Source organism: Astatotilapia calliptera, chromosome 9, assembly GCF_964374335.1.
Source record: "Astatotilapia calliptera chromosome 9, fAstCal68.1, whole genome shotgun sequence".
In the NCBI taxonomy this organism is placed as follows: domain Eukaryota; kingdom Metazoa; phylum Chordata; class Actinopteri; order Cichliformes; family Cichlidae; genus Astatotilapia; species Astatotilapia calliptera.
Window position 1 is genome coordinate 16,640,708 of NC_137430.1, and position 27,008 is coordinate 16,667,715.

At 41.4% G+C, this 27,008-nt stretch overlaps 1 protein-coding gene across 2 annotated transcripts; it reads left to right on the top strand.

Annotated features, from left to right (window-relative positions):
- Positions 1–46: 46 nt before the first annotated feature.
- mtrr (5-methyltetrahydrofolate-homocysteine methyltransferase reductase) lies at positions 47–27,008 on the top strand. 2 transcript variants are annotated; one of them, XM_026179423.2, is made up of 15 exons: positions 47–148; positions 1,122–1,266; positions 1,696–1,849; positions 2,022–2,139; positions 2,262–2,766; positions 2,856–2,969; positions 3,075–3,231; positions 3,324–3,412; positions 5,221–5,401; positions 9,991–10,033; positions 12,227–12,407; positions 13,061–13,179; positions 19,168–19,260; positions 23,071–23,265; positions 25,964–27,008. In XM_026179423.2, the coding sequence occupies exons 2-15, from the start codon at positions 1,123–1,125 to the stop codon at positions 26,106–26,108; spliced, it is 2,238 nt and encodes a 745-aa protein (XP_026035208.2). In that variant the 5' UTR covers positions 47–148; position 1,122; the 3' UTR covers positions 26,109–27,008. The 2 variants fall into 2 exon arrangements, with proteins under 2 accessions (XP_026035208.2, XP_026035207.2); XM_026179422.2 differs by lacking the exon at positions 47–148 and adding an exon at positions 388–546.

The following is a 27,008-nucleotide window of genomic DNA, read 5'->3' on the forward strand; positions in this document are numbered from 1 at the left end:
AGACACTTTTTTACAATATGGTTTCGCCCGATCTCGTTCAATCTCAGTCTGTGACCTGGTCTCGCGTGAATTGCAGTGACAATATTATAAAATTCCATGGGAAGGGCAGGACATATTACTGTATGATTTTCACCGCACTTTTGTAAAGGTAAACACCCACAGAGAACTGAATACACTAGATATATCTGATTTTAATTCCATATAAGCATATTTCACAAAGATTCGTGTTTTAAAGACGGGACTTATACTTTGACAACGTGACCTAAATGCGATGTGTCAGAATTAAGTTGTTAGCTGTCGCCTCTAACTAACTTTTAGCGAAACATGTAACTTTGCTATCAATGTAAATCCGCTGCTTTTCACGGAAATGCATGAAACGTATGAAACAGCACGCTAATACCCACGTGCACTATTATGGTAACTTCTCTAAACGTCAAGAAATGACGTAACGTCCGGTTACTTGATGGTGGTGTCCAGGGCTGCGAAAGCTACGAAGGTTGTTCTGTGGCAGTCTGTCTGTCACCTGTCAAATGTTCACGGATGTTGGTAAGCCAAAACACCTGTAAAGACTACCTGTTTTTCTTTCCTTACCTTTAGAAAAAATAAAATATTACGGTCACTGTCATGTCCACTAAGTCCATCTATGTGTTGATGTATCTTTGAAATTACTGTATGCGCCTCTGTATGTTTACCACAGATTACAAGCACAAATGTTTGTGATCAGAACTACATTAATACGCTAGATATGCAGTTAGAGCCGGTCTACAAACACTTCCTTTGATTTCCTTTGTACGCTGTGGTAACATAGGTAAGCATAGGTAGCAAATCGACTTCTTAGTACTAGGTATGAGTAATGATATATTTGCATCTGTTGCTTGATCTTTGTTTTACATAATTTTGGCATCATGCTTGCGCTGACAACCCTTCACACCCGAGTGGACATAGCAAGTTTGTAAACATAAAAATGAATCAGCATTAGCCTCCTGGTTGTGTGCACTAAGTCCTTGCTGAGACACACGATCAGAGCAGCCATGGTCTACTGTGAAAATTGTTAATTATAAAATGTCATGTAGTTATAAACACACTGCACAAATGACCTCGTTTCTGTATGGATTTTCTAGCATGCCCTGTGAAGTGAAGCCTCGGTTTGTGGTCCTGTATGGGTCTCAGAAGGGCCAAGCCCAGTCCATAGCAGAAGGGATAGCCGAGGAGGCGGAGGAGCACGGGCTGGTTGCTGATCTCAGTTGCTTGAATGAGAACGAGAAGGTACATTCTAGTTTTCATTTATGTAGCGATCTTAGTCGTGTGTTGTGATGTACTTTTCCCAAATAATGAAGATATTGTCCCTTTCTTCTTTGCTTTATTAGCATCTGTATAAAGGGAATTTTTACCATAAAGGCACCAGTTTGGGAATGGTAGAAAAAGATTAACACATGAAGGCTCTAACACCATAAAAGCATAAATATCAACAACAATTAACAACATAAATATGTCAATAAAACAAATACAATCACTTTAGGTGAAGTACATATCTGTATAAAGTAAAATATTTACCAAGTCGCCCTCAGTTCAGCGATAGTTTAAAAAAGTTTAATATAAGAAAAATGATACCAAACAACACATCAACAACATTTTAATAAATATGATGCTGACTGATGGTTGTGTTTCTCTCGTCATTCACATAACTGGTTCCAGTACAATTTGGAGAAGGAGAGTGCCCCAGTGGTCTTTGTTGTTTCTACTACTGGAGATGGGGAACCGCCGGATAATGCCTTAAAATTTGCAAAGCGCATCAAGAGGAAGACCCTCTCCACTGACCACTATAAGCACCTTTCTTATGCACTTTTAGGTAAATTCTTTTATAAGGGTCTGTGGTAGCGCTCCTTGTAGCTCATCTGTCCGTATGGGAGTTTAATTTGAAAAACATGTTTGTATATATCATCACGATGCAGAGCATTGCGCTGTTTACTTTCTGAACAGTTGCTGGAGAGTCTCAATCTGTTTCCCTCTGTCTGCTCCAGCTTTAGGAGACACAAATTATGCAAATTTCTGCAACTGTGGCAAGACCATTGAGCGCCGTCTACAAGAACTCGGAGCCAAGCAATTCTATGCTACGGGTTATGCAGATGATGGTATAGGGTAAGTTTTGCAGAGAAAGAGAATGTAAACATCCATCTTTAAGAGCACATGCAGACACATTAAACCCATATTTGTTTTCTTTTGTTTATGCTGCTGTCATTTGTGAACTTTGTTCTCTCTAGGCTGGAGTTGGTTGTGGATCCCTGGCTTGGGGGACTGTGGAAAGCTATCAAAGAATCCTTATCAAAAATGGCTTCTGTTGGGACAGCTCACTTGAAAGAGAGCCCAGAGGATTCAACCAAAGAAACTCCAGATTCATCAGTTCCAGATGTCCAACTGAACCTCTTAAGCATCGCTGACCAGCAGAACTGCGAGTCAGTCAGAGCATCTGTACCCGCGGACTCCAAATTTGCATCTGTTGCTTCATCTTCAGTTTCTGCCGCTTCTGATCTCAAGCCAGCTTCTCCTGCGGGGAGCCCTGGGTTGGCATCCCAGTCTGGCGACGCTGCCAGTGTTTCCACATCAGCATCAAAAACACACACAGAGGAAACTGGAGTTCCCCACGTTGCACTGGCACATTCACTGTCATGCTCCATGCCACCCCTGTCTGAGTCCTCGCTCAATGTTCCTGCTCTGCCTCCTACCTATCTAGATGTTTCTCTTCAGGAGGTGGACACTATGGAAGAGGTGATGGATGTTCTTGCTGCTAGAACTTGGATTTAGCCCATGTTTCCTCCTTCACTGGCCACTAATTTTTTATTTATATATATTTTTAGATTGTGGGGCCATTAAACAAAGAGGCTCTTCATCAGGTGCCTATATCCAAGGCAGTTCAACTGACCAGTGGAGATGCAGTCAAGACAGCACTTCTCCTGGAACTGGAGATCTCTGTAAGCATGAGAAAAGATGCTCATTTAAATGAAGCTTTAATTAACCCCCAGTAAAGATTTAGATTGCAAGTTCAGTGTTGTAAGTTTCTTTTTTTCCATTCTCAGGCTTACCCAGTGTTGGCTTATCAACCAGGGGATTCCTTTGATGTGTTCTGCCCAAACAGGGCCGCAGACGTGGACCACATGCTCCACAGGCTGGGCCTTCACAGCCAAAGGAACCACCATGTCAATATTTCTCTGCAAAAAGACACTAAGAAAAAAGGTAATACTACAACTGGTACATTCTTGAAAATAACACACAATATGGACCCCATTAAGCTCATCCTTTTAATTTTCCTTCTTCCCCTCTTAAAGGTGCCCAGGTGCCACCCTACATCCCACAGAATGTTTCTCTCCTGTTTTTGCTCACATGGTGTCTGGAGATCAGAAGTGTTCCTAAGAAGGTACCATTTTCCCTATATTGCTTTGCAGCTACTTGCTGCATAAACAAAGTCACTTTTTCATGTGACAATCTGCTTGTTATTTTACTGTCTTAGCATAATAAAGGGAATGTGTCTTTCTGACACCGCTACCTGCACGTTGTTTTTATTTGTTGTGTCAAAGCTGGGAGAAAAATGTGTCGAGTAGTGTGAGTCAGCAGCGGGTCTGGACCCAGAAGATTTGCAGGTGTTTGTATAGTTTGGTTTAATACGCTCAGGCAAGGCTGGATTTACTAAGTCCTGGTCCAAAGCTGAAATAATCATTTAACCTCCGTGATCCCTCTGTTGAAACGTTAAAATTAAGTTCACATTTGGTGCGTATTGTCACCTCACAGCAAGAAGGTCTTGGGTCTGAGTTTGCATGCTCGCTCTCCAGGTACTCCAGCTTCCTCCCACAGTCTAAAGGCATCTAAAGAGATTTTAGGTTATCTGATGATTCTAAACTGACTGTAGGTGTTATGTGTTAGCCCTGCAACAGACTGGCAACTAGCAGCCCCGCCTCTTCCTTTTGATATCTGGCATAGGCTCCACTGCTCCATCTTGCAACCCAGAATAGGATAAGTGGAAGAAAAAAGACGGATGGGTTCCTTTTTCTCGTTAAGCATTTCAAAATATCTGACACGCTTATAAAACCCTGTGCAATAAAAAGTTGCTTTGTCATAATCATGAATTAAGTTAGCGAGCCATTATATATTGAATTCTGCTTGGATTTTATTTAAAGACTCTTTTTGAACTGCACCCAAAAAATTGATAAAGTGTCAGAAAGATGTAGAACATTTAAACGTTAACGGCTTCACTCAGTTCAGTTCCCTCAGAAGTCTTTATAGACGTTTTGTTCACAGCTTCCTCTATTAAATTCCTGCACAGAAATAGATTTTTTTCCCCTGCCACTGTGTTGTTTAAAGACTTACAAGACAGTAAATGTTTTATTTTACAACACCTGCCTGTGTAATGCACTTCAGCTGTTTCACTAAAGCCAGCAATTTTTAAGCTTCACTTTTTTTTTTAGGATCAGGAAAGATAATAACCTCTGGTTCTTTGGCAATGAGACTTCCCAGTCTTATGTGTAGCAGCATCAAACACAGGGAGATATAGCTGTACATCCCGATTCTCCAATTCTGCTGAGAAAAATGTTACACTCGATCCAGTGCAGTGAAGAACGTGCCACAAATCTTTGCATACATGCAGTCAAAGCTGTAATGAATCACTGAGATTATACAGAGCACTTCTTGACAAATACTTAAAGTTCAGATTACAGCATCTGATTGATTCATGGTTGCAGACTAAATTTTAAGCAGAAGCGTTTTAATGTTTCTTTGTGATCCCTTTAATCTTTTTATTTTAATTGCTGCCTACAATAAAAATAACAAGCAGTTGCTAATGAAACGAATGAAATGCCGATTAAACCGCAGCATGGCCTCTGCAAATGTAACTGGGTAATTGATTGCATTAATCGATTTTTAGGACTTTGTTTGAGAATTAAAAGATTGCTTCTTCGCCTCTGCTAGTTTCTCAGTCGTCTTAAAGGCCTTTTTTTCTCTTTTTTATATAAAAAAGAAAATTATAATTTTGTAGTGGAAGAAATGGCTTTGTGCATATTAAAATAGCTGTACTACATAATGGGGTTGGAGTCAGGGTCTACCTGTTTAGATTTCAGACTTTGTGTACAGTGTGGCTGGCTCTCCTTTTTGTAAAAGTCACGACAATTGTGGCTGACGGAGGTGCAGAACAGCTTCGGGTGACAGCGCATCTGATTTCTGTGTCTCTGTCAGGCGTTTCTGCGAGCTCTGGTGGAGCATACAGGGGACAGCGTGCAGAGGAGGAGACTGCAGGAGCTCTGCAGTAAACAAGGTGCTGCAGACTACAACCTGTATGTGAGAGACCCGAGCCTCAGCGTTTTGGAGCTTCTTACAGCCTTCCCATCCTGCTCACCTCCTCTCAGCCTCCTTATAGGTCAGACTCCCACCTCTTAGCTCATTCAGACAGAAAATTTCTGTTTTTTTCCACCGACTAACAGAGCGTATAATCATCATTGATAAAGTGATCTTTTCCAGGTTTTAATGGGGATTCTGAAAGTCTCTCTAAAATACACAGTGTGATAAAAATCAGTTTTAGTCATAATTTTGACCTATTATCATAGATAAGTGTATTTTATGTTTTGGATTTTTCCAGTGTCTTCAAAAAAATCATTGCATTTTTTTTCAAACTTGCATGTTTAATTAAAACAAGTTTTCAATTTGCTTTAAAGAGAAGGAGAATTACAGTGATTGACGTGAGAGTGGGATTTTGACTGCACCCGCACTAAGTGTCAGTGGAATTATTTGTTTGAGAACTATTTATTTCACTTTTAATAACACCTCGTGTTATTGTCGCGCCTGCCTTCTGTCTTTTGTGATTCAGTTTGTCTGACTGGATCATTTTCATCCAGTAGGGGTCACTGTAGCCTTAGTAAAGCCCTGTTCTGTGAGCACAGGCTCATGGTTGATTTGGTCAGAGCATTTAATTATACCTAACAGTCAGAGAGAGGGCATCAAGAGGCTCCCCAAAGGGTCAACGCTCACTTCCTCGTCTCATTTTAAAATCTGCAGCTCCAATATTGTTTTGTTTCCAGTTTTTTGTAAATATAACGATATATATCAAGTCAAGATATATATTTTGAAGTTTATCCATGATCTCGCATTGTGCTAATAATATTGATGATTTTTTTCCCCCTGCTGTCTGCCACCTATCGTCTCCTTTTTTTTGACCCTTGGTGTGAACTGTTGGTAAGAAACTAACATTTTCCTTTCAGCTCATTAAGATAGTTGGCTGGTCATTCATTCAGTATAGATCTAATAAGCTTTGACTGAAACTTAGCAGACAGTGAAATTAGTTGGCTACAGCTTCATATACAAGTTGAGCTGTCCTCTAAAACAGCTGTGTCACAGCTCCTGGCCTACCCCAATGTCAGCTATTTTAGGCCTACTTGCCAACCACAGCACCTTTTACTCTGGTGAACTGATGCAGAAATTGGCAACGGGGACAACCGTGCCCTCGTGAAGAATGCGGCGTTGCAGACCCCTCAGGGCAGCAGCTGTTATTTGGTATACTGGTAAACCACTGAGCTTTGCAAGGACACGAATGCACAGGGTCAGTTTGGATCATAGGTTAATGGTAAACTCTGACTCAGGGTGTCGCTGTTAAAGTACACTGCTGTATTTTTGCAGTGTTCTTGGTTCATTACCTCAACTGAAGGGGAGGCATTTGCTGATTAGGGTTTAGGCTGATTTACACTAAGTGTAAATAATGAGGAGAGATGTCTCTGGACCCACATGTCTTTGGCCAAGTGCAGGCTGGTTACAAAAGTAGATGCTGGGTCTAAATTGAGAAAGATGCCCACTTTTCAGAGCCAGATGTCGTGTTGATAGTTCATTGATTCGTACAGAGTGTTAGATAAAAACTTTGGGGTCAAAGCCCCTGGGAACTGAATGCTGTCCATGAGCATCTTTTTCAATTACTTTACAGCAGACCTCAAATGAAATCGTACCAAGGTGCAGTTTTCTTTTCTATTCTTTTACTTTTTTGCTGGACTTAAACTTGCAGAACAAAATAATCCTCACTAAAGTAAAGTAAAGGGAATATGTCTGTATCCCAAGAGGTTATTGGCCCTTCTGTTTTGAGGAAAAGCATTAAATTTAAAATGAAATTTCTTGGCCACAGAGAACTGATTGCTTATCACTTCTATTCCCACTTTATTCACTTAAGTCGCAATAAAAACGCCACAGAAAATGTTTAAATGGTTTCGGAAAACCATGAGCTAGCAGGTCCTTCGTTCAGAAATAACTTGAAATTAGCATTTGCAGGCTATTAAAAGCTGCAAAAACCTTCCTGAGGAGAATTTCACTTAACGCCTTAATGCTAACAACTTCTCTAATTCCATGCACAGCCAAAGAAACTCTCCATAAATCTCGAGAAGTATATACTTTTATGTGCAACCACATTTCTATCTCATTTATTCTACTAAAATGGTACCTCTGCATATAAATTGCAGCACAGAGACTTTTGAGATGAAATAGATTATATTGTTGTGCACTATGATCGATGATACCGCTGAAAACATAGTGGGGATCTTGGGACTGTGCTTTTTTTTTTTTTCTTTTCTTAAGCCTTTTTTGGATTACATATTTAAAAATGTATCTTCAAGCCACTGACTGCGACAAAAAAGCTTTGCATTCAGAGGGTTTTAAAAGTGATCCATCCTCTGTATCTACCACCAGTATCATTGCAGCGCAGTGATGCGAGATGATGGATTGATTGTCCTCTGATTCAGACATGTGCTGTCACTCTGTGATAGAAAGGCAGCAACTCAAGCTCTGCACAGCTGTGGAGGATAGCGCTAACATACACGATACACCCTCTGATGGAGAGGTGTACACTTGCACCGACTGAAAGGATCTTCAGATATTTTGTATGTGAGGATTTGTCCCATTAAGCAGCAACTCACTGTTGGTTTTTGAGAAACTTTAAAAACAGGAACGATTTATTTATCCATTCTGGTGCAGCGCTACGCTGAATAAATAAATAAATAATAAATAATTAGAGCTACTCTAATTATCTCTAAAGATTTATTTACAGATGATTCACTGAGGGTTGTATCTCCAGTACATGCACATTGATTACAACTAAACAAGGCCGTCCTGTAATCTTGGCTCACCTTGTGATACGTTAATACATTTTAAGCCTCTAAGTCTGAAACATTTGGACTTCTTTCAGAATATAAGTCCTCTTTGCTCCGGCTAGTTTTAATATTATGAGTCGTGCTGGATATTGGAGGCATCTCAAAGAGAAATACAAGACACTGCTATTTCTCCGACTTCAAATATATAACAAGGAATCTCTTTATTGAGTATATTTATGCAGCTTTTCAAATACTGACATGCAAAACTGCCCTTTCAGTTAAATTTACATCAAAGAAAAGAATATGTTTTCCCCATAAAATACTCTTTTTAACCTAATCTTCCAGGTTTTCTTTACACATCTGATTTTCTGTGATAGTGGAAATAATTCAATGCTTCACTAAGATGGCAGGTCATGAAACAGTTACAATACAGATGGGCTATAGCGGCAGAAGACCACACTGGCTGCCACTTCTGGGAGCTAAGAACAAGAAACTGAGGGTGCGGTTTTCAGGCTCCCCAAAATTGGAAAAAACATTGCCTGGTTTGATGAATCTTAATTTCTGCTGCAGCATTCGGATTTAATTTAGTGTAAACGACATGAAAGTATAGATCCATCTTGCCTTTGGGGTGCTGGTTACCCTACTGGAGGTGTTGTAGTGGTGTGGGGGATATTTTCTTGGCACACTTTGGACCCCTAAGCACCAACTGAGCATTGTTTGAACAGCACAGCCTACCTGAGTATTGTTGCTGAACATGTCTGTCCCTTTATGAACACAGTGTACCCATCTTCTTATTGTTGCTCCAGCAGGATAACACAATGTTACAAACTCAAATCATCCCAAACTGGGCTCCCAAACATGACAACGACTTCACTGTACTCACTGTACTTAAAGTGGTTAAAAACCCAATCGCAACCAAGTATTAAATATCTTTATTTTCTTAGGAAATGTATTAAAAAACATGTGCATTGCTTTTATTTAGTTTATTTTATTAGCCGACTGTTCTTTACTGTCTAAAACTGATGTTAGCCCCTGGCCCTGTTTTTATTTTTCAGTTTTGTTGGTCTTTTCAGTGTCTGAGGGTATGTGGATAAATTATTAGTAGCTAACTGCTGTTTCAGCAAAGCCTTTGCGTTTGTTTAAAATATCTCAGCGCAAAGAGATGAAATGGACGTCAAAGTGCGGAGCTGTCTCTCTGAAACCTCTGAGCTGTTTAGATGTCAGAGAAATCCAGAAAGAGAGGAGAGAGCAGATTTAGACCAGCTGTTTGTTTCTCTGGCAATTTAGCAGAAAAATGTGTTATTGTACAGCCTCAGCTGGTACATATGGTGGTGCTTTACTTGTCCGGCTTCATCTATCACCGAGATACAAATAAAATGTAGCGAGTGCACAGCAAGCACGTCGCACAACTCTCAATCTCTCTCTTTGCCAGCGTCTAATCAGTGGTGCTGGGCACTGGATAGAGAATGGCATATCTTGTTGCTGTCAGGTAAAAAAAGTTATCTCAAACTCTTAAAAAAAAGTTTTCTCGATGTAACTGACACCTCCTCGCATATACAATGTGTGCGACATATTACCCAAAAGAGGGCACCTTCATGGCTGGCATTGAAATAAGGTCTGCATAAGCAATCTGTTTCCTACTGGCGCCACATCTGGACACTTGGGATTCTATAACCCTGAGTTTGTAATTTCATAAATATAGAAGTGTGTCCTAGAAACAAGACTGTAACCTGGGTGGGGGGTTACTGAGGATAGATTGGTAGGTAGGACGTTTCAATGGACCGAAATGACTTTCACATAATTCGTCTCCTCTCTGTGGTGATTGACTGCGTAACCAAATCTTAGCAAGACAGCGCGGTGATTGACATTTGTGCTTGCCTTTCAGAGCATTTGCCAAAACTGCAACCCCGGCCTTATTCAGCAGCCAGGTAAGGTGACAGAAAATTACACTGAAGAATACGCTTTGTACTGTAGAGCTGCACAAGTGTGCTTTATCACCCAAGTATGTCTGTTTTATTCTCAGTGGTCTTGGAAGACTAAATCTTTAAACGCTAGCTGGTGTTTTCTTTCTGCACAACAAAACTATCCTGTTTGGTTTGGGGCTGGATTAATGCTGAACAGTTTCGTTGGGGCGTGGGGTGTGTGTGGTGGTGGTGGTGCGTCAAGTAAATATGGTATCGTGATTTCATATACATTTTACATGGCTGTGCATGAATACTGCGTTACACAAGTATAATAGAAATCCATTTGTGTGTGTGTGTTGTTTGGTCTCATAGCTGCCTAACTTTGTTTTGAAAGTCTTGTTGCTGTTTTATTCCTACGCATGCATCATGATATATCACTGAATGCCCAGGTTTGTTTATTAGGCACCGCTGGACAAGAGAGTTTGGGTTTGCATGATAAAATATTGATTTTGCTCTGTTGGCAGCTGGGAAATGCAACAGCATCCACTGGAGATCTGCTATTTTGCCAATCCCTTCACGGGGTGGATTGAGCTTTCAAATTATCGGACATTAAGAGCGTTAAGGAGAGGGAGTGGGAGTTAATAACATGAGAGAGAAGCTCTGTTAACTTAATAAAATCTGGCATTAATATAAAATAAGATTTGTTGAGGTACTTAGAAAGAACTTTAAAAAGTAATAGTCATTTGAATTGTGTAGGGTGACAAATTAAAGGAAAAACCTGAACATTTATACCTACAGCAAGGGCGTCCAGGGGCGTGCTATGTTGTGTGCAGGGCATTGTGTTGGCTATGAGTGACCACCTCTAGTGAAGAAATATTTCTTACCTGGTATGGGTTGTTTCTTGCAGCATGACAGTCTCTCCTCCTTGGGGCACAAGGGGACGTAGAGCATGAAAATTATATGAATCATATGGTGTGGCCTTTGTAGCTGCAATATTTCAAGCCAGATATACACCTTTTGGAAGATTTTGGGTTCAGCGTGTTAGATGCAGTCTCCATCACCAAATGTGGGAGTATCTTTGGAAGAAGTGTGTTTCATCTCTCCAGTAGAGTTTCAGAGAATTCGTGCCATGGCACAGCGAAGCTCTTCTGGTGGCAATTGGCAGCGTGACACTTTAGTAAGACACTTTATGTAAGTTTTTCGTATCTGTGTGAAGCTTGTTTTGGACTCCTTTTGCCAGACGTGCACATTATGTGGTATACATTCGTTTGAATGGCTGTTTGTAGATTTCATTGATAGGAAGAAATTGCATAAATGAACGGACTTTAAATATTGCATAGACTTTAGCTAGCTGTGCTTAGTTTAAATAGGCCAAGTGTTCCTTCTTTTTTCCTCACTTAGCTAGTCATTGATTTGCGCTCCCTTTTAAGCTATTGCCCATTAGGTTTGCTTTGAGACTCATGTTGAACAGCAACATCTAACGCAATGTCAAAACGTCTCCGCTCCTCTCATTAGTCTCTCCCTTAGCTGCTTGTGTGTGTGTGTGTGTGTGTGCACGCGCGAAGAGAGATGGGAAATGGACAGGAGAGAGTGGCTGTAGTTTATCAGATGGTGCAGAGACATTAGAGACCTGCATTATTGATGCTGTGGTCAATAGAGGTCTCCAGTGGCCCACAGGAACCGGAGAGCGAAGGATAAGAGTGTGCGAGAGTGCTCTAGCCGACAGTGAATAGAGAGGCATCTTTATCGAGGCAAATAAGACAGAAGCTTTTATTCTTCGAGAAGCAGAAATCACATTCTGGTTTGATTTTAAGAAAATATGTACACATACGTGTTTATTAGGAGGCTAATACACAGTATGATGTCAATCTCAAGCGTAGGATCCAAAAAAACACTACTAGATACAGTGGGTGAAAGCTCTGTGAGGCTTCCTCCAAACTGAGTCATTTTACCACTTGTTGTGCCTGAGATATCACTAAACAGCTGAAATTGTTCGAAATGGGTAGCTGTAAGTAACGGCCATGCTGAAGTAATTGGCCTAAAATAATCTTTCCCAATTTTCTGCTCTCCCTGTGCCTCTCTGTGTTTCACTCTGTTTTCACTTCCTCCCTGCTTGTCACTGTCTGTATGCCTTGCACACACACTCTCACATGCTGATGTTTCCCCCCTGTCTCTGCCTTTTTCCATCTCAAACCATCTGTGGTGCCATCTCTGTAGCTCTCGTCTTAGACACCCAGGAAAGCTTCATTTTGTCTTCAACGTGGTAGAGATCCCAGCATGCTCCGGCCGGCCCGCGGGGAGGCGAGGCTTGTGTACTGGCTGGCTGTTTGACCTCATCAATCCTGGCCTGGTTTTCCCTGGGAAGGCTGATTCGTCCAGCAGCCCAGCACTGCCAAAGGTAATGAGTAGACTGGGGTAAAAAAAGCTGAAAGTAGATTGTGCACATTTGTGGTCTTGGCTGATAAATTTCCAAGTGCTCATATTTGCTGGTACAAGCGCTGTAGGAGTTGCAAGAAAAGGCTCATAGGGTGAGAAAAAATAGATGTACCCTTCTGGCTAGGTTGAAATCTTGCTACACTTTACTGGGCCTTACTTTGTCTTTGTTTCGATTTTTCCAGTAAAATAGCAAAAGAGGTTGACTGCCCCATTCTCCTTCTAGTATTACAGTTCAAGAGGTACGAGAAGGGGTGGGAAGCAAGAGTTGAAACGGCTTGAAATTGTGCTGTGCTGGGCGTTAGGGATTCAGACAGCTTCCACTACGTGTTTTATGTCCCTCTGAAAACTCGGCTTTACTAGCTCAGACATGTAAAGAGTGTGAGCTTTGAGCCAGTTGTGTGTGGTTAATTAAAGTAAAGTAGTTTAACTTAGAGGAAGCAGTCTTCCCTACCACATACCCTATGGATTTCAATTGCAGCGCATGAGTTTTCTCATTAGTATATCTTAGAGTAAGAAGTACATCAATGAATCGATTGGCAAGCCCACAGCGGCTCCTTGGCATTGTTGTAATTACTCTAATTATTGTAAATGCGCTCTAATGTCCTTTGATGCTAGATCCATGTGAGTTTGAAACCCAACGCGTCTTTTCGGCTTCCCCCTGATCCATCAGTGCCCTTCATCATGGTTGGCCCAGGCACCGGAGTCGCTCCATTCATTGGCTTCCTCCAGCAAAGGTACGCTTATGTGTTTTTTTTTTTTAAGCGCACAATAGAATATCAGCTTGCAACACAAGTGACTTTTTTCCCCAAATAAGAGGCTCATTGCATATTTTGAGATCTCCCATTTTGGAAATGTTTCCGTCAAGAGGATTCAAGTACATGTAATAATGCACTTGAATCGGCGCCAAAAATCGCAGCTGAAGCGGGTCAGCGAAATGTCCGTGTCAAGCATCGGGTTATGTGCTGATTTGTGCGAAGTGTCGCACACACATTTCCAGCTGAAATTACGCAGCCTTTAATGAATATTCACAATGTTGAAGTGATGTTAAGTGCTCATCATCTGTGCATATTTTCTAGTAATCTGCAGAGACAATTAAATGAGACCCTTCTCAAAGCCGGTAAAAAGACCACGTCATGTACATCACATAAGCCATAATAAATCTCGCAGCGAGGGCTGCGATCACGTCAGGGATTATGTCAGGTGCTTTACTTATCTCTCCAGGAATAAATTACACTTTCTCTGATGCACAAATTTATGACTTCTGTAATAAAGGGCCAAGAGTTAAAGCAGCACGTGGAGTGATATTGATTTCAAAGTAAATTCTCCAGTAGGTGGTGGTCATGTTGGAGCAAATCATTGCTTGTAATTGCCAAAGAGGTGATTGGAGGATATTGACTGTTAGCTTAGTAGGCAGTAGTTCTCTCCAGCTAGTTAAACCATCGCTGCGTTGTACGTCTGTGATTGAAGAGTGCTCTCAATTAGAGGAAGACGTGACATTTTGTTTAATTGTCTGAATTGATGGCTAAATCGAGATTGCGAGAAGATGACCTGTCAGAAGGATTTAATGTGATCCGGGCTGATGGCTGTGTGTTGAACCAGGCTTATAGCCACCATGAATTGTCAGAAAGCGCAGTAAGCCTTTTTAGTCAGACTGACATGTCTAACTCTTGGGTGGCTTTGTGTAAATGAGGTTGTGCCCCAGTCAACTCCAATTGTCTCTAAATCCCCCGGATGTCTGCTCTGTAGTGGCGGGTGGTGTCCGCGCGTGATTGCTCTGAGAGGTGACCGGCTGAAGTGATGGCAGCGGTGGATTGTCTGCCGCAAAGATTCGGGGAAAGATGAGTGGTCATCTCGGGTGATGCTTTGCTAGTGCCTGTGGGATGGAGCGATGAAGATAGCACATTTTCTGACTGACCTGGTCGCAGCACTCACAGGCAGGCTCTTCTTCTTAATGATAAAGGCTCAGCCAGAGGGACAGTGCTCTGATGTAAGGCACTGATATGAACATATTAGTCTTACTTTCATCCTTACAGCAGAGGCCAAATATTGCTCTCCAAAATGTAAATCTCTAAAAAAAAGCACATTCGAGTGTTTTATTACAGCAGCGGACGAGGATTTTGATTGATTTTTACAAGGCTGCGTGTTCATAACGCTCAGCCTCCTAATCAAATATGTCCTTAAAGTTCAGTTTAAAGACTTGTTTTTTTTTTTTTTTGTTATTTTTCTTTTCTTTTTTTATATCACGCAGCTCTTGACTGTTCCAGCATAAGCCCACGTGAATCAATTCATCCCAGCTGTCTCGACAGTCGCTTCTCCTCGTCTGCGTCTCTCATCTTCTCCCCTGCCAGCTGCGTATTCTGCTCGAGGATTGTAAAAACCTGTCGCGGTGCGCGGCATTGTGCACAATCTATCTTGAGATTCCAAACAAAGCCTCGGCGGCTGACGCTGCACTCTGATAGGAGATAACAATCACCAGTTTGTCAACGGGACGCCGTATCTGCCTCGAGGCCCGAGAAGGGCCCTGTTAGCAACAAAACAACACGGGGACACTTCGATCTTCCTACCTCTCCCCTCGTTCGCCCCCACTGTTAATCGATGGCTGTTTTCAAAAGTACTTTGTACGGGTTTGTAGCACTGGTAACAAGTAGAAGAAGAGTCTCTAAAGGTCAGAGGCTCACTTGGTGGTACCAGGAGATTTTAATAAGGGCCTCCAGTAGTCTGGTATTGATTGCTGTTGTGTTCGTGGAAGGATTTTATGGAGAATGTGATTTTCAGCGTCTTTCAGTTTAGCTGGGAGCAGTGAAAGTTAAACAAATATTGTATTTTAAGTGAGTGGTTTGCCTTAATCCTCTTAGAAGCCATAACATAACAAGTTTTTCTTTTGGAGTGGAAAAAAAAGAATCTTTTTTTCCTCAGTTTTAGGTGCACCAGTAGGCATATTTGGTACATTCAATACAACAATTTGTATTAAAGTTTGTGTTTTTGTGTGAGCAAATATTTAGCTTCCATTTATCAGTTCAAACAGAAAGCTGACTACAATTAGGCAGCTTAAGCATCTTGCTTCCGTATTATGAAAACATTTTGAATTCATCACTTTGGATGTATATTGTAATTCTGCAATGCAATGTCAGTGATTAAGTCTCAAGCTGCTGTTTTTTTTTGGCTCTTTTGTATTTTTAGAATGTAAAAATGCACTCAATGCCACTCGCATTGAGCTGCAAAGATGAAAATGAAAGATATGAGATAATTGTGATGTTTACCAGGCCTTAACCTCAGCTTCCCTTGCAGTTTCCCCTCCTGCTGATCAACTGAATGGCGCTGAAAGGCAACCGCCTCTGATTTCGACCCCAAATGGAGTGCTCTGTAGATGCTGCATTCCCCTGGGATTTTATTGCAGGCTGTTATAGTGTGGGTATGTGGTGTGATGTGATTTGTATTCAAGGAAAGGCGCCGGTGTGGTCTACTCAGAATGGAATCCAGGTTTTTCATATTGGTATTGATCCCTTTAGGGCAGGCGGCGAGAGGAGAGACGAGCCCACTAAAATGAGTTTACTTGAGGCTGTTTGCAGATCAGAAGAATCTCGTCCAGGATGCTAATGGACGGGATCTGAGCGTTCAGATGAAGTCAGCCAGACAGCTCTGTTACCCAGTCTCAGTCGCAAAGTTCAAACAAATGTATTCCCTGAATCTTTCTTACTTACTGGTCAACTTTACATTTAATTAATGAGAGCTAAGCTTTGTTTTTAGTATTCGCAGTCACACTTGCGCATTGATTTGTTTTTGCCTATTGCTAATTACTGTAGCGCTACAACAAAACAGTTGATTACTCTCTTCATTATTTAAAAAAAAAAAAATGTAATGAATCTGGTAATCCAGTCAGAAAATGTCAGAAAATACAACCTCATTTCCAGAATAACCTGGGATGCTGTGTTAAATGTAAATAAAAACAGAAAGCAATGATTTGCAAGTCATTTAAACCTTTATTTGGTTCAGTGTACTGCAGAGACTGCACAGATGCCAGCAACATGCTTCAAAACATGAGATGGAGGAAATGAAATTCAGAGATGTGTTATCCTAAATAGACACTTCATAAACATTTCATTCCTCAATGAGAAACTGGCAACACTTTAGTTAAATGAGTGGCAATGAATAGAAACTCCTATGGAGATGTTTATTTATTGATTTTGCTTTTCCCAAAGTAAAGAGAAGGAGGGTATGACTGCTCTTTGGAAGACTTTGTGGGCAAATAATTCAGCAATTTCAGGATAAAAAAATGTATTGTTATGTAGAATCTGGGAACTCCATCATCTGTGGTACATCATATCAGTAAAATCACAGTATACAGGGAGCAATCAGTCATGATTTTTCTGTTCTTCAGGAACAGCTTTGAAGACACATCTCTGTTGTGAAAATCACCACGTGGGCCCAACAAGACTTTTTTCAGTGTCAGTTTATCACGGAATCCAGGATTGCAAGTTAGATCTGTGCCTTCCAAGGGAAATCCATACATAAACAAGATTTCGAAATTGACCCAAGTCAATTTAAGACAGACTGAGGGGAAGTGGAAAAGTGTCCTGTGGTCTCGCCAGTCAATATCTTAAATTGTTTTTGGTAATCGTGGACGCCACGTCCTTCAGGCTAAAGAGCAGACGATCCATCTGGCTTGTTATTGGCACTCAGTTCAATGCGAGCATCTTTGATTGTATGGGGGGAGGGCATTATTGCACATGGCTTTATAAACTTGCACATCTGTGAGCACGCCATTAATGCTAAGTTAAGTTTTGGAGCAGCATATGCTGTCATCCAGACACTTTACTTTTTCGGGAATACTTTAATTATTTTAACAAAGCAAGTGCTGAACCATGGTTTTCATGTTTTTTCAGCAGCGTGCCTTCTTAGTAAAAAAAAAAACAGTTGGAGAGTGTTAAATTTAGTTACTTTTCTGCAATGTGGTAAACATAACTAAATAGAGTTTTTAATGAGATTTATTACTGGCATCACATTCAAAATGAGCATGTTTTCTAAAAGGAAAAACAAAACGTCAGAGTTTCAGTGTTCACTATGTTGTCTTTATGCAATCTGTAATTAAATATGAGGGCTAATAGACCTGCAACTCATAGATTCTGACCTTTATGTACAGTTTACATAGTGTTGTTTGGAAACACTGTAATTAAGAGTTCTTTGTGGTCTACAGGCCAAAGTGACTTCTTTGTGTTGCCGAGTTCAAATTTATATTAAAACAGTACAAATCTTTTAAAAAACAGATACAAGTGTCCTCTACCTTTTTAAACCAATTCAGCGACCTGTCATCCAATAGCATAGTGACAATAAAATCCAGTCAGTCTTCTGCTAAATTTAGATTCTTCCTGGCTTTGACTTAAACCTTTGTTTTTGTGCAGTGGATATCGAATATTTCATCTCGCCTTTCCAATCAAAGATGTTTCCACCTTGTTTATGTCATCTGCATCGTGCTGTTTGAATCATGCTGTTTGAACCGTCTTGGTTACCTGAGTCTTATTAGCTGTTGTTGTGCAAAAGCAATCTAGATTATTTATTGTTCCCTCATGAAACATATCCAGTCCAGTCCAGTTCTAACCTGTGCCTTCAATGGAGGTCTTGCCCACAAAACTGCCTCCAACTCCATGCAAAAATATCTTTTGCCTGGAGATTTTCTTATCCACATCCTGAGTCTTCGTCTCTGCTCATCTTGCAGTTTTAGATGTAGATGTGAGATGACTCAGACTGTCTCCAGTAGGTGAAAATTTGCAAAACATTCAGATCATTTAAAAATATTTCAATAAATGTAGTTCATTTTGTCTTAATTTTGAGGTTAGTCATTTATTTTTTGTGCTGAAATACTTATTAGATTACTTATTAGCACAGATTTAAAAGTATTATCACCTCTTTAAGCACAATATCCCTCCATTAGTCTCAGGACCTGGCTGCTATTTTCATTTTGTGATAGCTGGAAAACACAGCAGGATTCAGTCTGTCTGTGAACAGCAAAGGATGGGATTTAGGGAAACAGGCACCGTATCCTCGGAGCGCAGCGGTGCAGCACAAAGAGCCCAGTCTCAGTGTCTCTCTGTGGTATTTCTCAGCCCCTTGTCATGGTTGGTCACTTCAGCTAGCCCCTCCCCAAATCACCCACCCACAGCTAGGGTAACAGATAATGCCGGTCTCTTTAGACAGTCAACTGACTGATGGCATCATGAAAGGTTGGAGGTCAACTGTTATCTGGGAGAGAGCTGTCACCTTTGCGGCAGGTGTGTGGCACAGATAACGGCATCCTCAGAGCCGCTTTGTGTTTCTGCATTGCTGTTGCCTGCAAAGGACTCTGGGAGATTTGCCAAACTCCAAAGCCACAAGAGAAATCACTTTTTCAGGAGCAGGTTTTTTTTTTATGTTGTTGCACCGAATAACAGACACACATAAATGTAGGAGTAAAACTTGTACACACTCACACACTGAGCCCTAGTTTCATTTTCAGCAGCTGCTTATTGTGATGGAACCTGTGCTCGGGTGGAATTTAATAATGCATATAATGTCCTTCCTTAAACACACAGGTCGTCTCTGTGCACGTGCCACTCCTGTCATTACAGACAGTGCTCAACAGCGTCACATCTCTTCTTTAGCCTTTTGCTGTGACTAAGGACTCTCCTCCATCGGGCCTGTGTCTGTTTGTATTGATTGACCACTAACATCTGTTGTTTGACTTTCAGAGAGGAGGAGAGACAGACGAACCCCGAGGCCATATTTGGAGAGACCTGGCTGTTCTTTGGATGCCGCCACAGAGACCGAGACTACCTGTTTCGGTAAAGTGTATTTTTCCTTTCAGTTCAGTCGTCATTCAGACCCACATACCTTTTGTGATTCAGATTTAGTCCTCTCCATAACCCTCTTTACCTTGCTGCTGCACTTCTCCATGTATTAAAATCTGTGACCTGCATAATGAAGACTGCAGTCTGAATGTACAATGTGTGAGTTTTATTATTCACTTCTATATATCTATATCTGTATATTAAATGCTCAGGGTATGTTCTAGGGTGTTTGGGAAGAAAACTAACATGCATAAGCAGCTACTTTACTTAATGTTGCAAGATCCTCTGACCTTTTAACATGGTTTGGTTTATATAGCTGTTATCTGGAAATTCCTAGAATATCCAAATAATATTTTAAAAATTAAAGCATTAAAATATGTAATATTAAAGCTCCACTAAAGGTATATTTTATAAAAACATGGGATCTATAGTGTGGTTAATGTTGGTTTTAGGGATAATTACCATTTAATTTATGAACGCAAATGGATTGTGAACACAGTCAGTCCCAGCAAGTCTACTCAGAACTCACTCAACTGGTTGTATTCTGGTTATAAATACAACCAATGTCATGTTACACTGAAATCCAACCTTTAGTGGAAGACTCCAGGTTATTGCCAATTTGCCCCCCTCCCCCTCCAATGCCATTTCAAAGGCAACATCCACTGTTTTCCCTCAGGGGGTCTGTAGCATTAGGATCACTTTTAGCTTCTCTTAATTCATTGTTTTAGCCTATAAATCTAATTCTGACTGTTTTGGTTCACTTTTATATTCAACAGCCTTAAAAGCTGTAAAAAGCTTTAAAAAGCATGTAGTTAGCAAGTTAGCATGTGGTGGTGGTAAAGCATTTAATAGCTTAATACTAAATATTTTCCACAACAAATACGGTGCAGGATTCACAGCTAAAAATAGATAAATAAAGTAAATGTATTAGACTTTAATTTGTCTGCTGCCCAGACCTCCAAATGCAACAGTTATGTTAGCCATAGCGGCTTTAAATGTCGACAGCCAAACCTAAACAGATTCAATATTTGCTAATGGATTTAGACTCAATGAATGGTTCTACTCAATCACAGCCCGGCTCTGTTTTTGTTTTTTTAACTGAAGAAGGGGTTGTTTTTTGTGTCCCCCCCCTCCCCCCCTTCTCTCTCGCCCTTTATTTTCTTTAAAAAAAATTAAGATCTGAAGGACCGCCCCCCCCCGCTCCCTGTAATGAGCTTTGTTCATCTCAAGTAACATTATCTTGGTTGTGTGAGGAGAGTTGGACTGGAGCAAACAATGAAATGGACACACACACGGTAACAGGGAGCAGAGGAGGCGAGTGTTACTAGCTCAACTGTAAATGACAGAACAGACTCTGACACAGTGCTGAAATCAAACAGTTTCACATAAAAAGCCTTCAGTTTCTTTTTACCTTCTTTTTCTTTTGGGTGGGAAGAGAGCAGTCCCTTGGAGGAGGGGAGGTCCCAGAAGGCACTGGTAGTAGAAACACTGCGAACATCTCAACACAGGCACTAGGTTGTATTTTAACGCCAATCTTAAGTTACCTTAAGTTTGATCCATTTAAACTGTACTAAATATTAAACCACCGCTCTTGATTTCTGAGCTGACATCAGCCTCAGAGGAGATCTTTGCTCTGATTAGTTTGTTTTGGCTTTTCTCTCTCCTGACTCCATACTAATTGATCAGCTCTTGGTAGTACCAGCAGTGAGCGTGTGCTCAACACCGGTGCGCTGATCGAGTTCTTTTGCAGGATTAAAAAGCATGAAAGGATTAGCATCCTTAATCAAACAAGGATAGATCACAGAGGATGTTGTTTGTTCGCTTTTGTTTCCTCTATCTCATAGTTAAATATGAACTCGCAGCCAGGTAGAAGGCAGTGTTTGCTCACAGTGTGGGCTTCTCTGATGAATACCCCCACAGTGTTGACCAATATGATTAGTCTGTGTTTTATGAGCCACCCATGAAGCGTTGTACTTAATTTAAATAGGTTAGCAGAATGAGAACAACATGCCTGCAGTTGAATTGACTGCCTGCATTCATCCCTGCTGGATTTCTCTTAAATTAAGTGCAATTTGATGTCTGGCATTGCCCTGGAATGCAAAAACCTTCTTAGCATAGTCTGTAATGTTTTTCCTTTTTTTGTATAATGTCCCAGATTTTAAAAGAAAAGTTCAGCTGCCTCTGTCAGAATCACAGGTCTAAATTTAAACTGAAGCATATACTGCTTTTAATGCTTATAAATATTAAGAAGAATGTAAAGGTAGGATGTGACCAACCCCTCCGGTCGTGCTCTGAATGCAGAAGACAAACGAGGCTCGTGACACGCCTCAATCAGCCGCAGCACTTAACATCCCTGCGAGAGATTCATGCTCATCTGCCTGCATGCCACATCAAACCTGTCCTCCCCTTTCGCCTCTGCCGCACTTATCCTCTCCCCCCGCCCTCCCTGCGACGCCTCAGCCTCTTTATGGCGTGTGATTTCACGCTGTAGGGAAAACACGACTGGAAGGCCCGCTGGGTTCACGTCAGGGTCCGGGAAATTGCCACAGGCTGTTACGTGTCGAAGCACACAGAGGAATCTGGCAGGTTTTGGCTCTCATAAAACCCCGGGTTGTTGTGTGTTTCTAAGAAGTCAACTGTCATTTATCATCTGCCGGTTTCTGCTCGCACGGTTATCAATCTGTGATGATTTATATTCAGACGTCAAACAAACAAACTCGGCAATCCTTCTCCTTGTTATTCATCTGGTCGCTCCTGTGTTCAAACAGACTTTGTAATCACATATCTTGGTCAAAAGATTTTTTCCTCGAAGGAATTTTTTTTTCTTTTTAATTTAATGATATCTCTAAATGAAGGTTAGATGGTAAACACGCTGCAGAAGAACTAACAATTCTGGACATTTCAAATAGAACAAAGGGCAACAGCGCTCGCCTCTCCCTTTAGTATTCACACCACAGCGTCTCTGTGTTATCAAAAAATGCCTTATTTTAGTCTAGGGGTTACTGCAAAACACAGACCCCCCCCGAGGCAAAGACCTTCACCCCTGATCTCGGAGCTGGGGCTGTTATGACTGTGTGCGTGTGTCTGCGTGTGTGTTTCTGCTCATTCCGACTGCTTAACTTTAAACAAGATGCTCTGAGCCACAATAAACCTTACTCCCTCACCACCTTCCTCCTGCCTTCCCTTCCAATAGCACCCCAGGCCCTGTAAAAACACTGAGGCAGAAGAAGAAGTAGTTGGCAAGCAAAACACAGATAGAGAGCAAGGTTACACCCCACTGCCAGACTGGGAGGATTGATTGTAAAAAGATGCTTATAACAGTGACTCGACCTTGCTTATGAAATCCATTTTTTTTTTCAAACTTCTCTTGTTAAAGAAGACAAAGTGGTTGTCTGGCACATTTTTGCTCAGACCTTTTGTCCATCAGTGTTCGGTGTTGAGCTTGACAGTATTTTTTTTAAATTTTTTTTGGTTCATAGGAAATGTTTGTAGTTCCGATCTTGTGAGATGGTGCGAACCATTGCTAAATATCCCACGGGAGTGTTGGATGTGAAAGAATAAACAGCCAATGAAAAAATGTTAAATTAAATTGGGGGTTTTTTTCTTGTAAAAAGCACATAAAAGTGCTGTCTCTCACAGTTGCTCCCATTCACGTATCGCCTGATCTTCGCTCTGCACCAGCAGCTAAAACTGAGGCCTCCCGACTGCTTTTGACAAGTCTAATCATCACAAAATGAGGAACAGACTGTCCAAGATTACAGGAATAACTTTAATAACCTCTGCTTGCAATTTGTCTTGTCCCAGAGAGGAACTCGAGGGCTTTGTGTCCAGAGGTATCCTGAGCCACCTCATGGTGTGTTTCTCCAGGGACCACGGGGAGCACGAGGACGCCGCCACCTCAGCCGCACGTCCCAGATATGTCCAACACAATCTGCTGCTTAACAGCCAGCACATCACTGACGTCCTGCTCAAACAAAACGGTTACCTCTATGTCTGCGGGTAAGAGTGGCACACTGGATCTTATTTCACCCTTAATTCGTGTTGAGTGATGGTTGTTCTTTTCTTTTCTTTGTTTTTTGTTTTGTTTGACGTCCACCTTGTTCGGCTTTATCATGTTACGGCTGCGCTTCTATTAAGTTTATCACAGCCTGCATCTCACTCACAGCTCCTCTTTCTAACACTTAGGCCTGGTTTTGTCACATTGCTTTGCCTTGCAGTATAGATTCCTTTCAATGCTCACGTTTGATGTTCATAAATTTCACATTTCCAGTTTTGTATTTTTATTTTAGAGTAGCTTATTTCCAGTTCAAAATGTTTCTTAAATATTGTATTTTAGGCCTTTGTGCAGCCAGTGTCTGAAACAAGACATTTCTGCTCCTTTCCCATTAAGCTGGCTTTCTCCTGATAAGCTGACCCACACAAACAGAAGGTTGGTAAGAAGGTCACTGAGGCTGCTGTGCTCACAGCCGGAGGTGTGAATCCTGTGAAGCCAAACTTTTGGCTCACTGGATAATTGCACATATGAAACTTCAACTTTTTAATGTAAGAGAAAGCTCGATGAGAGCTAGACTGTTTGGGTGGTTCAGGAGAGAGCGAGGGTTCACAGTCTGCCAGTTCGGGGGTGTCCCGTCTACCTGCAGAGAACTGTTGTCAGATGGAGGCAGTGTTCAAGCATTGTACAAAATACAAGGCTTTTGCTGTTGTCAGTCCTTCAGCCAGTTATAACATACAGAGAGCTGAAGTGAAAAAGTGTAACAAAGAATGTGACGCCACACTCTGCGCTTTTCGTGCAGTGTTTTTGATCTTTGATGGTTTTTTTGTGGTTTGTGGTGCTGTCGATCCCTCACTTATTCCGGCCCACTTGTCGTCCAATCAGCAATCAGCAGATGTATATGTCATCCGCTTCCAGCGATGTGCAGCTGGGATATTTGGTGAGAAGCCCTCTCTGTCCAAAAGGAAATGTGTGCGCAGACCGACACATTTGTTAAACTATATGTTACATTTTAGTTGTAGTCGTGGTGAAATATATTCTGAATGTGGTTTATTGTGTATAAAGCCAGTGCTTCCAAATAAAGTTCCTGTAGTTACTGTGGCGTATAACACCATAATCAAGTTCATCATTTCTCGCAGAATGAATTTTTGGGTAACTTTGAAATATGGGCAACATTTGGGATCTAGGCTGTAACTCTGTTAGGCTGACTATGTGCCAGCGCACACAGAACACAAGGCAGAAGATTTGAGTCAGGCTTTCTGAGTTAGCGTGCAGGCTTCTCGTCAGTTTTGCCAAGGACTCCTGAGTCACTGAAGACAATCCAGCTCGATCTGGTGCTTTCAGAGTGGTCGATAGCAAGTGTGCAGCGAATGAGCATAAAATCCATAAAGCACATATGAATCGTCCTTTTTGTTTATCCACTCAGCATGCAGTGATCCAGAAAAATGTACACACTAAAAAGTAATGAAGCTTTGTATTTTATATGACCACCTTTTGGCTTGTAAACGGCAAACACTCGCAGGTGTTTGGCAGGTACGTTGTTTCACTCCTGCTGGAGAATTTGCCACGATTCTAATGTGGGTTTACAATCAGGAGCTCTTTTTAAACCAATTCTGCCTTAATGCGTTTAAGAAGACCCCTGTTTATGACACGTTGGCTTGTTTAGACTAAACCACACCACCCCGACGTGTGATTTCTACAAGGTATGGCAACGTTGTGGAATCAGAGAGGCGTTACATCTAACACGGCGGCGGCGGCTTCCCGCTACGGCGGCTCTGACTTTTACACAGGCTACGATTCGGCTCCATCACTTGCCTCTGCTGCTGGCTTGAAGGAGCAACAAGAAAGCCTTCCCATTCTGCCTTTGTACCTTTTATGCAGAAAGCTACAGGCAAAATAAAGGTGCAATATTCCCACTTTGAACATGCTCTGTGAAGAGGTTTCAGTTGTTTCATGTTGTCTCTTCGTGTAATCCCAAACTCGGTTGATGACGCTGAGATCAGGGCGCTGAGGGAGCAATACCATCTGTCGCAGGACTTCTTACTCCTCTTAACTTTGAAGATATTTCTTTTGAGTGCGACTGTAATGTTTGGGTGCTTCATCATGAGCTCACCGATGGATCAAATAAAGCACCCTACAAGAAAATCTAATAATTTAGTTTTGAATTGCTTTGACATGAAAGTACAACGAGGTTTTTTTCTGAGTGATAGACGTGGCTTGTTAATAAGAAAGATAACTGTCTGTCTTCTTTTTTCTTTTTGTTTAAACAGAACATAAAATCATTTTTCTGACATCTTTGCAACAGTTGCCTTCACTCAAATGGAGCATTATGTTATCATTTATATTGCATGCGCAAAACCAACATGCCAACTCATAAATGCATGATGTAGCTACATACCACATTCCTTTTCTCATGTTTCACCCTTCCCCACCTTGGAGTAGATGACTTTTGAAACGTCAGGCGTGTGGGAATTTTTTAGAGTCAGAAAATATCTCAGTTGGATGATGAATCTCCCCCAATACGACTGCTACAGCAAGATGGATATTTCAGTTATTTCCTTCCAGGATAGACTCCAGCATCGGCTGTGCTCAGTGGTTTTCTAAAAGATTGCTTGCCGCAGCGTATAGACGTATAAAAATCCTGCCGCTTGATTATATTGCTCTTTTGCCTAAAATGACTGTTGTTTTTTTTTCTCCTTTCTGCAGGGATGCTAAAAACATGGCTAAAGACGTGAATGAGACCTTGGTGGAAATAATTAAAACGGATCTGCAGGTGGACCAACTGGACGCCATGAAAAGACTGGCAGGGCTTAGAGAAGAGAAGCGCTACTTACAGGACATCTGGGGCTGACAGTTGATGATTAGATAAGGGCACTTTGCAGGATTCACGGGGCTTTCTTAAACCTTCTTTAAAAAAAAAAAAACCAGCATCCTCAGCTGTGACCCAGAGAACCATAAAATTGTCGTGCTGAAGCCTGGAGATAGTTTACACAACTCAGTGCTGCCAAGAAGGAATGCACCACACTGACCCGGGGATATCGGTTCACTACACCATCTTTGGCTTTGCTTTTTGAACAGAAATGACCTTGGTCAGGGCAGTGGTGCTGCAGATTAGTCCTGCAGTGTGGAAATGCTTTTAGTGTAGACAAGCCTCCTCCGTTTGTCCTTGCCTGGGAAAAAAAAAAGAGGCATTTACTTCCGTTGGCTGTGATGGAGTGATTTCGATGGGGTCGAGAGCGGGATATCGCTCCTGCGTAGATGGAAACAACTCAGCAATCTGTAGCTGTTAAACAAAACACACACGGGAAATGGTTTATGATCATTCAGGTATAAAAGTTCGGCTGCTCTTTGCAAAACTACTACGCCTTCTTCATTTTACCTTAAGTCTCAAATTTCAAATGCAGGTTTTAATGTATGCGATCCTAAAAAAGGGCTGATTGACAGCTGTATAATTTAACTCCATGGAGATGAGGGAGGATTTTCAGTCATTTATCATTACCGCGTGTCAAGACTCAAGCACAGAGGGCGTGATTCTCAATGATAATGCAAAGGCCCGACTAGAGCAATTTATCTAACTGACTTTGTTTGTGCCTGTCTGCCCCCACACACCCAGCAGAGTGCCAGCTTTGGAGGCAGCGAACTGCAAACTTTTCTAAGTCCCGAAAAACCGACTAAAACCTCTCAAACTGTGGGTAAAACAAACACATCTGTGCTTGGTGTGATCGGGAAATAAAAGACATTTCACAGTAAA

Excerpts from the sequence above, each read along its gene's own strand:
- mtrr (XM_026179422.2), top strand. The coding sequence starts at position 464 with ATGGTGGTGTCCAGGGCTGCGAAAGCTACGAAGGTTGTTCTGTGGCAG. Across the intron at positions 547-1,121 it reads TCAAATGTTCACGGATGTTG|CATGCCCTGTGAAGTGAAGC; the intron begins GTAAGCCAAAAC and ends TGGATTTTCTAG. Across the intron at positions 2,970-3,074 it reads TCCTGGAACTGGAGATCTCT|GCTTACCCAGTGTTGGCTTA; the intron begins GTAAGCATGAGA and ends TTCCATTCTCAG.